The 14,284-nt window shown below is 39.1% G+C and overlaps 1 protein-coding gene across 1 annotated transcript; it reads right to left on the minus strand.

Annotated features, from left to right (window-relative positions):
- Positions 1-756: 756 nt before the first annotated feature.
- LOC116734026 (pro-opiomelanocortin-like) lies at positions 757-8,143 on the minus strand. The gene is made up of 3 exons (XM_032585134.1): positions 7,846-8,143; positions 3,721-3,859; positions 757-1,731 (listed from the first exon to the last, which is right to left on the minus strand). The coding sequence occupies exons 2-3, from the start codon at positions 3,838-3,840 to the stop codon at positions 1,141-1,143; spliced, it is 711 nt and encodes a 236-aa protein (XP_032441025.1). The 5' UTR covers positions 3,841-3,859; positions 7,846-8,143; the 3' UTR covers positions 757-1,140.
- Positions 8,144-14,284: the final 6,141 nt, after the last annotated feature.

The raw sequence follows: 14,284 nt of genomic DNA on the forward strand, positions 1-14,284 counted from the left end.
CATTACAACCACAAACCTGAATGTATTTGTCTTTTTTAAGATAAGCAAAGTGGAAGAACAATGATTGATAGTTTTCGACATGTTTACAAAAGAAATTTGGGGAATAAAGCAGACGAGCTGTGACAAACTTGTGCTGAAGTTAAAGCGTGTGGCAGCAGCTTTTCCCACCTGACCTAAAACCAAAAATCTTTTACATTTGCTTCACAAGTGCGAAGTTTGTGGTTGTGACATGAAAGAATGGGGAAAATGCTCAAAGCAGTTTGGATGCTCTTGCAAGATAGCAAATTTAATGGCAATTTTTTTCAGTCGGTAGCTCTCATCTATTTTACCTTTACTGCACTGTCTCATTATTACTTGTATTACATGTTTGCACCCAACCGGCAGGTCATCTGGTCCTCTAATTTAGTGCAGAAAGCTTTCATTTCTGACTGTAGCCTTTAACCACAACTGATGATCTGTGTTGAATTAAATTAGCCCTGAAATTCCTAATTTTCAGTCTTACTTTTGCTTCATCAGAGTGAGTTTGCTTTTTTTTTTTATTATGTGGCTGTCCGATATAAAATAACTTATGATCCACCTGGAGGGACATGTAGGCAAAACTAGACTGATCATGTTGAAAGCTTTTCAGATATGAAATACCAACATAAAGAGTATTTGTTGTCTTTTTTTGTTTTGACTTTCAGGGCAAAATGGCTGTTAGCAGAAGTTAATCATCATAAAAATGTGTTATCTTGAAGATGAAATCAGTCTGAATTGTCAATTGCAAAAACTAAATATTTATTTTCAGAATAAATTACAAAAAGAAACCAGTCTGCCACTAAATTACTTCAACACATAACATCCACAAAGAAATATTTGAACAGATAACACATTTAAGTCATTAACTGAGTTTCCAATAAGAGTTACTTTGAACCTCTCAAGTCATTTCCAAGAACTTAAAGCAGGTTGTGCTTTTTTTTGTCTTCATACAGAGTCCTTTAATGAAATATTAGGCCCCAAAAATGGCATTCTAAAGATAGCAACTAATTTCTGGAATTTACATTAAGACATATGGAAACTAGCCAAGAGTCATTTTAAATTCACCTCTCTGATCTTATTTTAGTACCTTTACTCTATTTGGTCGACCTTTTTTTTATTTTTTTAGCCCATTATCATTTTCACATCCTTCACTAAAATGTTCTTGAATAACTTGGACAGCTTTTCCCGAGGTTTCTCCTCCCACAGCTTCACAAACCCATTGTTTTGTTTGGATGCAGGCGGGCTGCCCCATCTGAAGTGACTCATCCTGTAGGTCTCGGCTTTTCTCTCTGGTGTGGCCCGAGACCTGAACCCGGCTCTGGACCCGAGCACATCCTTATTCTGAGGCTTTCCTTTAACAACGCCTCCCTTTGATTCAGCTTTGTTCCAGCTCAAGTGCCTGCGCGCCCGCAGGGGAAAGACCTCCTCATCCAGAGCGGAGGGGAACACTTTAACAGGCCTGCGCTTTCGGCCGAAAGGCTTCCCCCAGCGGAAATGCTCCATTTCATAAGAGCGGCGCTGGTCATCATGGGTTTTCAGATCTCCCTCCGGTACTTTGCCTTCAGAAGCCAGAGTGGAGAGAATGATGCTGAGCAGCAGGTCACCCGTATGGCTCTCCTCAGGAACATCAAAATCATCATTCTCCTGCTGATCTGTGACCCTGGGTGGCTTGGTTTCAGGCTCGATTGCAGAGGCGCAGAGGTGAAGGCAGTCCTGTGGGTGGGGGAAACCACACAGACAGCAGCAACATATGAAAATGCTATTATCTGTTCTGTTTTAAGCACAAACACTTGAACGGTTCAACAAAACCATGAAACATTTTTATTTAAAGTGTCAGCTAAAAATTTAGCGAAAAGATTTCACACTTGGTGCCTGATTGAGCTTCATCTAATCATACATCCATAAAATGCAATAACCTCATTGCTCTCTCTTAAACCTATACTTACAAGTTCTGGCTATTCTAAAATATAGATTTTTTTGTCTTTTGGAGTTACCCTTATATTAATCTGGATGTACGCTTCGACTCACTGTTATGTTGAAAAATTAAATTCATTTTAACTTTTTTAAGTGTTTTCTTTGGAGAGAAGAAAACCTCTCAACCCTTCTCCTTACTCCAAATATGTGGGAATTACACAAGATACTTATCACATGTAGAAAACAATTTGTCCTTGTTGGAAACTGCTGCAGATCCTACAGTAGCGCTGTCAGCAATGGGCACCTGATTATTTTATAAATGCAGTGAGCAAATTTGGAAAAGAACAAGAAAGGGACTTTTTCTCTTTCATGGCTGTAAGTAACTTGGGTGGACCAATCTCTTTGAGATGAAGCACCTTTTATTTCCCAATCAGGCAAGACGATGGGATTAAAATTAGATGACTGTTTCCAATATTTATTTATTTATTTATTTTATTTCGATTAAAGAAAATACTCGCAACAACAATTTACAGAGAATTTAGAAGTCTGTGACTGCAGGAAGTGAGCAGATTTCTTTTGGTCATAAAATGGAGGAGCAAAGCATTTGTTGTTCGGGGGCCAATGCTGTCAAGCTCTCGACAGGCTTCCTGTCCAGCTTGTAGGTTTTCTTCTCAATAACTTTGGAGAAATGTCCTGTTTTAATGTTACTCCTTCCAGATTGTTCCTCCAGCATATCCCACCTGGCCCATTCCTTTGAATAATGGGGTACTTCTTATCCTTTGCGACCTCTCTGACAACTATAACTCTGGCTTAAAGTTGCAAATGTGGGAAAATGAGAAAAATGCTTCAAGGACAGATGAGCTCTATTTCTGGTTAAGCATAATCAGTGGAACTAATGGCAGATGTGAAATGAAGCAGACCATGAGTCAGAAGGAGCTTCAGAAAGGTACGCACACTTTTCCGACCAGCTTTAGTATTTTAGGTTTTTTCTTTTTTTAATATATGACAGGCTATTTTGTTTATCTGTTCATTTGAGATAAACGTCCCACCATCTGTGGAAAAAGCCTGTGAATTATTTATCATGGTCTCATATTTTTATTTGTCAAAACCCCTCCACCTTTACTGGAGTGTGCACACTTTTAAGTGCTGCTCTGTGTGTTTTGCTAGTTTATAAATGGCTGATTTATAACTAATAGGAAACTGTTTCCTTCTTTTTGAACTGCTTTTATTATTTGACCATCTAAATGATCTCCATATTTTCTTTGACTAATAAGGAAAATTAAAGCACAAGAACGATAAATGAGCATTATTTTAATGATTCATCTTTTGGACTTTTTTAAAATAGCAGAATTAACATTGAATCAAAGGTAAATTATTAAAACTTGTAGCATTTCCGTATTGAAAAATAACTTCCATGGCTGCTTAGATTTAAATCTACTTTCTTTACCAAAGTTAAACAAATTTTATTCACAGTATAAAAAACAACAAAAAAACAATTGGATAATCAACTCTGTCATTTCTTTTAATTAAATAATCTTCCTGTGTAACTTTAGTTTGTAATGGTGGAAAAGGTACATAAGTTAAGATGTCAAGAATATTCAGAAGGACTTCATGTTCTTTTAAAAATTCTTTAAAAAGATGAACCAGAAAAACCTGCAGAGCTTTATTTTCTATCATTGTTCCAAATGATGATGTTATTATGTGTCATTATTTTGTCATTGTGGCAGAAAATGACAGGAAATGAGTGACCAGGCACAGCAAATAGTGCTTAAAAATAATTTGACTTACCTGTATTATGTCCTTGTTACTCAAGTCATTGCACGTAGAGGTCTCTAAGCACACTGAGCCAGACCCAGAGCTGCACATGAATCCCATCAGAACCATAAACAACCAGCACTGACACACCATCTTCTTCTCCAACTCAGAGCTGGAAAAGAAAAGAAAAAGAAGCACAAAGTTTTTAAGAGCACTGGAAATGTTTCTGATCCAGCAGAGGCAAATCTTCACTTGATCACAGGGGAGAAGAATTTTCCAGTCATTAGAAGAAACAGAGTCTTTTGATCTTTATTCTTGTGTAACGCATTCCTGCCTTATATAACTCAATTTGCTTCAATGCTGTATTTGAGATGAGATGATCTGTATAGCTACAGTATGTGTCATGGTTGAATAATAGCTGAGCTCAAATACCAGCGGTGATCATTCCTGCTGGAGAACGCATAGTAGCAGATGGCCGTGTTTATCACATGCATCTTATCTAAAACTGGTTAGTGACAGCAGAAACGTGACAGATTTGAAAAGATTTATCAAAGGGGATACAGGGTCACTTTTAAATGTTTCACATCATCAAATAACTTACTATAAAAAAAACTTGAGTAAATACAAAATGCAGTTTTCAAATGATAATGCAAGTGAAGATGTAACTTATCAAGTGAATTCTTTAATTTTTTTAAAACTAATTAACTATTTTTGGTTCGATTTCACCATCTACTTGACTGACACACTTGTAGGATCAAAAGAATGACTTTATTAGGACCTGTCTGACAAAATGAAATGGGCAAAAATATCTGAAAAAGCAGCGCATCATTTTCTGATCGACAGATATTCAAAGGCCTCACAAAAATGACTCAAAAGTGCATCAGTGACCCATCTGGGAGATCAAAACACAACCCAGAAGAACTATTGATGACCCAGAGACTTTTGGGAAACTATTCAGTTTACAGATACGATGAAAGCATTATTGGTAGAACTTTGAAATTTTCTCTCTATCAGAAAATGTGGAAGGAGAATGTGTAGCCATCAGTTTGTGATATGATCCAAAGCAAACCAGCAAGTTTACCTCTAAACAGCACATGCTTAAGAAAACAAAATTAAGATTTTAGAATGGTCTAATCAAAGTCCAGGCTTGAATGCTGTGGCATGACATTTAACAGGCTGCTCATGCTTAAAAACCCTCCAATGTGACTGATCTTAAACAAGAGACGAAATTCCTCCACAGTGACGTCAAAGACATATTAAGATTTATCAAAGATGTCTGATGAAATTGTTGCCGACAAGGTGGCCATTAACTTTTTCCACACATGGTTGATTTGAATAGTCTTTTTCACTTTTAAACAATGCATTAATCATTTTAAAAACTGCATTACAGCTTTACTCTGGTTATCTAACCAGGGTTGTCTTGAGAAGCTGATGACCAAGACACACTAAACCATATCTATGAGAAAAAAAACATCTGGTGGAATCCCCTGTGAGACGAAGCTTTAACTCTCATCTCCGGCAGAACTTTGAATATGTTCCGGGGAATGTGGCGGACATTGGTTCTGAGTGGACCATGTTCCGTGCCTCCATTGTCAAGGCTGCTTATCGGAGCTGTGGCCGCAAGGTTGTCGGTGCCTGTCGTGGCAATGGACACAATACTTCGAAGACCTCCTCAATCCCACCAACATGCCTTCCATTGAGGAAGCTGAGCCTGTGGACTCTGGGTTGGGCTCTCCAATCTCTGGGGACGAGGTCGCCTAGGTGGTTAAAAAGCTCCTCGGTGGCAGGGCCCCTGGGGTGGATGAGAATCGCCCGGAGTTCCTTAAAGCTCTGGAAGTTGTAAGGTGTGTTGGCTGACGTGACTCTGCAATATTGCATGGACATCGGGGGCAGTTCCCCTGGATTGGCAGACTGGGGTGGTGGTACCCTTGTTCAAAAAGGGGGACCAGAGGGTGTGCTCCAATTATAGGGGGGGTCACACTCTTAAGCGTCTCTGGCAAGTCTATTCAGGGGTCCTGGAGAGGAGGGTCCGTCGGATAGACAAACCTCAGATTCAGGAAGAGCTTGTGGTTTTCGTCCTGGTCATGGAACACTGGACCAGCTCTACACCCTCAGCAGGGTCCTGGAGGGTGCATGGGAGTTCGCCCAACCGGTCTACATGTGTTTTGTGGACTTGGAGAAGGTGTTCGACCGTGTCCCTCGTGGAGCGCTGTGGGGGGTTCTCCGGGAGTATGGGGTACCGGGCTCTTTGATACGGGCTGTCAGGTCCCTGTATGACCGGTGTGAGAGTCTGGTCCTCATTGCCGGCAGTAAGTCGGGCTCGTTTCCGGTGAGAGTTGGACTCCACCAGGGCTGCCCTTTGTCACCGATTCTGTTCATTACTTTCATGGACAGAATTTCTAGGCGAAACCTAGAAAATTGAGGGGATTTGTTTTGGTGGCCTTAGAATCACATCTCTGCATTTTGCGGATGATGTGGTCCTATTGGCTTCACCAGGTCGTGATCTGCAGCTCTTGCTGGAGTGGTTCGCAGCAGAGTGTGAAGCGGCCGGGATGAGGATCAGTGCCTCCAAATCTGAGGCCATGGTCTTGAGCCGGAAAAGGGTAGAGTGCCTTCTCTGGTTCAGGGGTGGGGGTGTCCTGCCCCAAGTGGAGGAGTTCAAGTATCTCGGGATCTTGCTCACGAATGAGGAAGAAGGGAGCGGGAGATCGACAGGCGGATTGGCGAAATGTCTGCTGTGAAGCGGGTGCTCTACTGGTCTGTCGTGGTGAAGAGAGAGCTGAGCCAAAAAGCGAAGCTCTTGATTTACCGGTCAATCTACGTTCCCACCCTCACTTATGGTCATGAGCTTTGGGTCATGACCGAAAGAACAAGATCACGGATACAAGCGGCCAAAATGGGTTTTCTCCGTAGGGTGTCTGGACTCTCCCTTAGAGATAGGGTGAGAAGCTCGGTCATCCAGGAGGGACTCAGAGTAGAGCCGCTGCTCCTTCACGTCGAAAGGAGCCAGTTGGTTAGGATGCCTCCTGAATGCCTCTCTGGTGAGGTGTTCCGGGCACATCCCACTGGGAGGAGGCCCCGGGGAAGACCCAGGACACGCTGGAGGGACTATGTTTCTCGGCTGGCCTGGGAACGCCTCGGGATTCCCCCAGAAGAGCTGGAACAAGTGGCTGGGGAGAGAGAAGTCTGGGCCTCCCTTCTGAAGCTGCTACCCCCGCGACCCAACCCCGGATAAAGCGGAAGAAAATGGATGTGTGGATGGATGGAGGAAAATTTTTATAGCCTTCTTTTCTTTTGTTTTTTATTATTAAATCTGAAAATTTGCTTGCTTTTTTCTGTAATCTCCTTTTAAAGGCAAATTTGAAGCAATGAAATAATCATGAAGAAGCTGTTGTTGTTTACAGCTGCCTAAAACCACACAATAAAGAGATAATGATGATGATTACATTGCTGTGATTTATTTAAGTGAACAAAATGTGCTACTTAGTGCTAATACAAACATTTGCAGCTGAAGAAAGATTACTGAGGCTACCATATTCGCCATCTTGAGGACATGTAGAGAAATTGACTTTCAAGGACTTTTCAATGTTTAAAATCCTTCTCAAGTAAAACTTTCTTTCCTCACTTTATTCATTGGATTTAAAAAAAAAAGATTTTAGTTCAAAAATTATAATTTTCTAATAATTGTACTCATTATCAAGTTTTTAAACATTTAAAGTTCAATCAGAACTTTTTTTTAAACTTTTGTTTTTTGCAGTTTCCTGGGTGATTAAAACAGGTATCAAGTGTATGAGATAATAATCTTGTCTATGTTGAGAAACTGGCTCCTGGTGCTTTTCCCCCTCCCTGCTCTGTTACTGTGACTCCTTGGTGGGCTTTTTGTTTTGTAGCTCTGGCAGAGACTCATCTCTTTCTACAGCATGACTCACTCAGCTGAGATCTGCACTGATATACGCACTTTGATCAGAGGAGCCTACAAAGCTGCAATAAAATGAAACACGTTTTTTCCCCCCCATAACATTAGAAAACAATCAAAATCAAACCTTAAACTTTTTCAAACATCTGCCCAAATGCACTTCAAGGTGCTTGTCATTACATTTGCTGCTATTCATATCAGTGCCATTAAAATAAATTATTATTATTATTATTTTTTTTTACCTTTTTTGAAATTCTTGTTTTCCCTTCTTGCTTCCCCCTTCGGTCTTGGCTCCTCAGATCTCGCAGACTTCCAGTCACTCTCCTGCTCCAGCTTTCTCCGTTCCCAGTAATAAAATGCTCAGTAGGAGATAGGCTCGCCGTTGCCTCTTTTGACGATGAAAGCTCTTTTTATAGTTGCAAGAATTAAAGAGTGTTGAGTCTCAAGGCCTCTGGGTGTGATTGAGGTGCGGCATCAACTTCTCTGCTCCAAACGGGGAGGAGTGTGTGCGCTTTTGCGCATGGCCACCCACACAGCTCCTGATCAATACTGCGAGCTCTCTTCATCCCAGAATAAAAAAAAAGAAGAAATTAAGCATAACTGAACGACTTATCTTACACACTGTGCTCTTTATATTTTCTTATTTGAATGCACTTCTAGAAAGCCTCAAATTTCCCAAATAAATGTTTCTTTGGGATGTTTTTGTTCTTTCCAGTAATTTCTTGAATTGAAGTTCCCTTTTAACACATGACCGTTAAAACAGTGGCTCTTTAGCTGTGAACACTGGAAGGTCTGGGTCAGAATCCCTAAAAGGCTTAGCCTAATTGCTCATGTGTGAACACAATTAAGGGTGCTTGTAAAGTCAACCTGACCAATTCAATCGTTTTCTTGTTTTTTTTTCTCTTTATTTTTGGAAGTTGTGCGTGTGTCCCTGAGTGGAAACTTCATTATAAGGGTCTGAGTCACTGGCCAGACGTCATGGGAGACAAAGACACACACGGACAAAAGCACACCAACACAAGACTTCACAAAGGGAGGAGAAGTGAAGGAGAAAAATCCAACCTACTTACTTTTTTTCTTTCAGTGTGAAGTTTTATTTACTGTCACCTGCAGAAGTGTTCAGATTTTGCCCAAGGACAAACCACATAAAATGGGAGAGGTCTGTTCTTGATATGGGAGGAAATGTGTGCTTGTTATGAAAGAGGTTTTAAAGTGTATCAAATTCAGACAGAATGGCTGAATAGAATTTCTATTAGTCTAAACCCATTCTGTCATGTCCTTAAATATCTTTATTCATCTTCTTCATCTTTTATTTACTCATTCATCATGACCTCTGACCAAATATATTTAAACTTTGCATGTAGGAAATCCTGAGCTTTACATCTTCTTCCACTCAAGGCTTGAACTACAGTTAGTTGCATTGTTTCTGTAGTCATAAGACCATAATAGGTTGATTCCTGTTACTGTTGATACAGAGTAAAACCCTGAAATAGCCTTCAAATTTAACGATGATGAAAATTTATATGAATTTAATCAAACTATTAAACCTAAAGAAGAAGCCATTTAAATTTTCTTTGTAAAATCTGGGGGAAAAAATAAATTTCTGGTGAGGAATAGGTAACGTTTTTGCTGTTGTTGATGTAAAGGTGCAGATTTATGTAATCAGGAAGATATTGCACCTTGTAGGAGTGAGAGGAGGAAACCCTTGCTCTCCAAGAAGAACATGACAGAGAGTAAGACATCTTCAATATTATTGTGTCTGAACTTTTTCTCAGCTAGAAAAGCTGTATTTGTTGACGTTTCAACTTTCAGAGATAAATACAAAGTAAGACTGGACATCACTATATCAAAACTTTATAAAAAAAAAAAAGAACAAAATATTGAATAGGTGTTCAATATTTATGTAGTTATAAATAAAAAAAAGACAGCGTTTTCATGATTACAAATGTGATGAGAATGAATTTCAGGCTGTGAGCCTGCTGTACTTATCAGACTCAGTTTTTGTGAGGTCGCTTTTCCAGCTATAGAAATCAAAGCTTGCTTTAGCACATTGATATGCTGCCGTGTTCCCTGATTGGGTTTAAGATACAACAAAGTGCTTAATCCTCACACTGTTCACTGACTCGCTCAGATTCAGGGTCTTTGAACCCTCAGACAGGGACTTGAGCGATGGCAAAACCTGAACGCCTTATTTCACAAGACAAAATGGAAAACAGATTTTGAATTAGATGTCTAGAATTGTTGGGTTATCTGCTTTTTTAAAACAGACCACCAAGTCAAAGGATAAGAAAGCTCTTTAATGTGTAGCTGCAGAAAAATTATTAAACCCCACTGCAAATGTGGTTGTGTGCACAACAAATTATCAACAAATTGAGTTATAGCAATTTAAATACAACACAGCTAACATTCCAAATGGTTTCTGCTAATTCAACACAAAATGTTACTTTTAATGACAACTCTGTCTCAAAACCCTGCTCAGCAGAGCACACTTGTCCTGTTATAACATGCAACAAACTTGCCTCATGGTCAGACACAACTATTGAGGATTGGGGAAAGGACTCCACTTCATCAGCAGTCTTAGGTTTGGGTTTTCTCAGATTTTTTTTTTTTTTTAAAGAATTCAAATCAGGCAACAATGATGGCCACTCAAATCTTCCAGGGCTTTTTCTGACGCCAAGCTTTGGTGGACTGTGAGTTGTATTTGGGATCATTGCCCTGATTACATCCAGTTTGTCATCCAGATGCTGCAGGTTTTCAGTGTCATAGGAAATGATGCAATCCCAGAGCATCACTAAAACACCCACATGCTTCCCTCTTCTTGTCAGTGAATGCTTCATTCTTGTATCTCCAGACATACCCCTTTTTCATAGGCCTGAAATGTTTTCCTCTTCCTCATTTATAGAGTACATTGGAGCCGACTTCTCTTGTTTTGCTTGCGACGTTCAGGCATGGAGCTTTCCAGTATTTTTATTTTATGCTTCTCTGTGGAAATTGAAACCTCAGTGGCTGCTGCCACCGAGTCTGCTCTTTTGCAGTCAGTCAGAGGTTTTTGACCACCAGCCTCCTCGAAAATATGGTGACGGCCACTGACAACTTCCTCTTTCTGAACTTCTTTAGTCTCTATTTCTTTGATTTTAAACTTGTGAGCTACTCTTCCAACTGTATCTCAGGGAAAAGTTCAGGCCTTGTATTATCTATTTATATCATTTTACCTGTTAGTGCAAGACAATAATATTTTTGGTTGAGTTATGCGTGTCTGAGACCAAACCTGATTCGCAGATGTGTTCTTTTTCTTGCATACTTCTTTTCAGGGAGTTAAATGATATTGAGATTTCAGCATTAATCACAGAGAACATTGTATTTGAATACAACCCTTTTAATATTAGTTTAATTTAACTACTAAAACAGTTTTTATGTGGGTTGCTCATTGCTAATACCTGAACAAATTTTAACTTTTCCAATAAACCCCCCCTCTCAGTGGGGTTTGAAACACTTTAAGTGCAGCTATGTTCAGTAGCTTGTTCATTAAGACTCTGTCAGCAAAGTTAAGATCTAAAAATTGTCTTTGGATTTAATGTGAACGAAGTGCAACTGCAATGGTTATTGCAGTTTTTCATTGTACCTCAATGAAAAACTCAGCAGACTTAGTCAGAGGCCTTGGAGAAGCACTCTAAAGAAGACAGTCATAGTCGGCTTTGTTAAGTGAATTACAATAATCAATACAAAACCAAATAGATGTTGACAACATGATTCTTGTTGTCAGATTACATTTTCTTAATCTGAGAAAGTTTCCTTCAGCAGAGTTTTAGCTCTACATCTGTAAAAAACAAGTAGGCATTTAAACAAGAAATATGATCGAAAATCAACAGCAATAAATGGATAATAAATTTCCTTAAATAAGCTAAAAATATACGTGGCAAAATCTGCGCTTCAGATAGTGGTAGTGGTAGAAATAATCATGAAACATGTTGTAGCCTTTGGTGTTGTACTTGTGATTTGCAGGAAAGTGAGTCCTAAAGTAGAAACGGGACATTTGTAAGAACAAGACGAACAATGAGCCTTTCATTATACGTTTACAACAAGTTTCTGCCAGACACGACAATATTGAGTGGACTGGAAACAATGGAGGAGGCTTAGAGATTACTGTAGATATCTGCTGCTTGATTGTAATGACAAACCACAGATGTGCAAAGAATTCAGCTTAGCGCTTTTTGTCAGGCCTGACAAACAGGCCTGACAAACCCCCCACACACTCAGCAGGGGAGGAGGAGGAGGGAAGCACATGGGGAGGAGGCAGAGGTGCTTGAAGACTGCAAACTGTTTTAGTTAGCATTGGCAGTCGCTCCCATGATTACAAATATCAGACATTCAGAAATAAATCTTCTTTGGTGAGACATCAACAAACCCTTATCGGTAAATGTGACTACTGAAGACAGATGAAAAATGTGCAGACATGAGAAAATTAAAGATGGGATAACAAGGAAACAGTTTAGATTAATTTAACTTCAAAGTTAGTCTGAATATGAAAGTCAAGTGTTCATGATTTCCCCTTTCCAAAGCTGAGATGAATCCTTCTTTTGCCTTAATCATAAACAACAAGAATGACTTTCTGCATGAGGAGAAGAGCATGACTCCTCAAATATTTGTCCAAACTTGCCTCAGGCTTTGATGGTAAAAATAAAATTAAACCGATGATCTGTTTCATTTTTCATTTATTCAATTTTGTGGCCTGAAAATGGACAGGGTGAAGGGACCTTGGGTTTTGTTTGCTATTCACAGCACCTGCTTGTAAATTTGAGTCACTGTTCTATGTAAATGCAGAAGGTATTTTTGAAATAGAAAGAGTTATGCAAACGTGTCACATCAAGGCTTAGCTGCATTTGAGAAGTTTCATCATATCTGACATACAGCCTACTGCCACCAATGGACAAATGTGAAAAAAAAATATTTGTAAACCATTATAAATCTTGATCTAATTGATCAGACTTCATCTGACCCAAAGTGTTTTGGGTCAGATGAAGCAGCCTATTATTAACGTAAGCAAACTGGAGAGCTTACAGGAAATTACTGGATAGAGCTCAGTTAACAATGTTGTAGTTAAATTGTGAAACACATGGTCTGATCAGTGTCTCAAACCCTCAGGCCATTTAAATCAGATTATGGATTGTTGTTGCTTGCTAATACTGATGCTTGTCTGCGAGCCATGGTTATGCATCTCCCTGACGACTAATTACATTTCCTTCAGGAAATAAGTGAAGTTTATTACCCAATAGGTGTGAAATGTTTCTCTGACGTGGAAACTTCACAGTCTATGAAAGGGGGGGCAGGTGCTTGAGGTTCTGATATAATACATTTACGTAAGGCCATGGCAGATAAACCCGAAAAAGAAGCATTAGGGCTTAGAAAAGGGAGTTCTGGCTGAACATATCTCTCCAGATGGTTTCACTTAGATTCTACGCTTAAAAGCAAACCTCTTATTCAGCAGTGATGTCTTCCCCTGCAAGCTCACACACAAACAAACTAGGCTGAATTAGTACAGGAGATCTGTTGTAAATCTAAAGCAAAGAGGAAATATGTTATCTTAAAACATCTTTAATCCCCAAAACTTCCTAAGGTCATGATTCTGTAGACTTTATGTTTCACTTTGGTTTTGGTTTTTGTTCTTTTTCAATCGTTTGCCATGTTTGTTTCCCATTATTCCCTGTAGTATTTATATATTTTGTGCCTCTGCGTTTGGTCACTTCCTTCGATTTTATTCCCCATTGCTTCTGTCATGATTCTTGTTGATATGATGCAGTTTCTTTTCATCTTCTGCTCTCATCTCTCTTCAGGCTGCTTTTCATTTAAGAAGAGAGATGTCAAGTTCAATACCTCAATGAAAAAGCAATTTGTTATCCAACATCTCCTTATAAACCAAGACACTTGTATAGACACTTGTGAACGAACCAAGCAATTCAAGATGAAATGCTGAGGAAAAAAACAATAATGACATATTGTTATTATTATTAAAGATAATGCTAGGTTTTAAACAACGAAGTTGCAGAACGCGAGAGTGAGACAAAAAGTAATCAAATTACTTTTTCACAGAGATTTTGATTTTATTCTTCAATCTGAAACTGTAATTACATAAAGAAATAATGTTTTGTTATCCTGTGTTGGTGTTTTTCATTTTTCATGCTGTCTTTTACATTCATGCTTTTTATGTTTCAGCAATTGTGTGGATTGTAAGGCTTAATCGGGCTCAAAGCTGCCTCTGATAAATTGATGGACCTGCCTTTGAATGAGGTAATGTAAAATGCTAACTGTTTCACATTTTCTTTTCAAACCATGTGCAATGCTGTTCACATATACAAATAGATGATAAAATGCCCCAATTAAGCCATAAAATGTATAAATACATTCTGAAAACGAATGCGGCAAAGGAACACGATTGTCACTGGGATTTTGCTGCTGCGACTTCCAGGAGAGCCACAAGAGGTTGCAATTTATTCACAAATCCGACAGCTGTGGGCTTCTTCTGCCCTCAGAATGTCAGAATGAAGCTGTTCCTTATAAATATATATACAGTATATATATATATATATATATGACTTTTGGTCATATATAAAATCATTACCGAGAATACAGAAAGAAAAAAAAAGATGTGTGAGGCTCATTTGTCAGCTATCTCTGACAAATGAG

The sequence above is a fragment of the Xiphophorus hellerii genome, chromosome 15, assembly GCF_003331165.1.
Source record: "Xiphophorus hellerii strain 12219 chromosome 15, Xiphophorus_hellerii-4.1, whole genome shotgun sequence".
Lineage (NCBI taxonomy): Eukaryota > Metazoa > Chordata > Actinopteri > Cyprinodontiformes > Poeciliidae > Xiphophorus > Xiphophorus hellerii.

Bases quoted from the DNA above. Each gene is read 5' to 3' on its own strand.
- LOC116734026 (XM_032585134.1), bottom strand. From the start codon at position 3,840: ATGGTGTGTCAGTGCTGGTTGTTTATGGTTCTGATGGGATTCATGTGC. The intron at 1,732-3,720 runs GTAAGTCAAATT...CCCCACCCACAG, and splicing joins GTAACAAGGACATAATACAG to GACTGCCTTCACCTCTGCGC.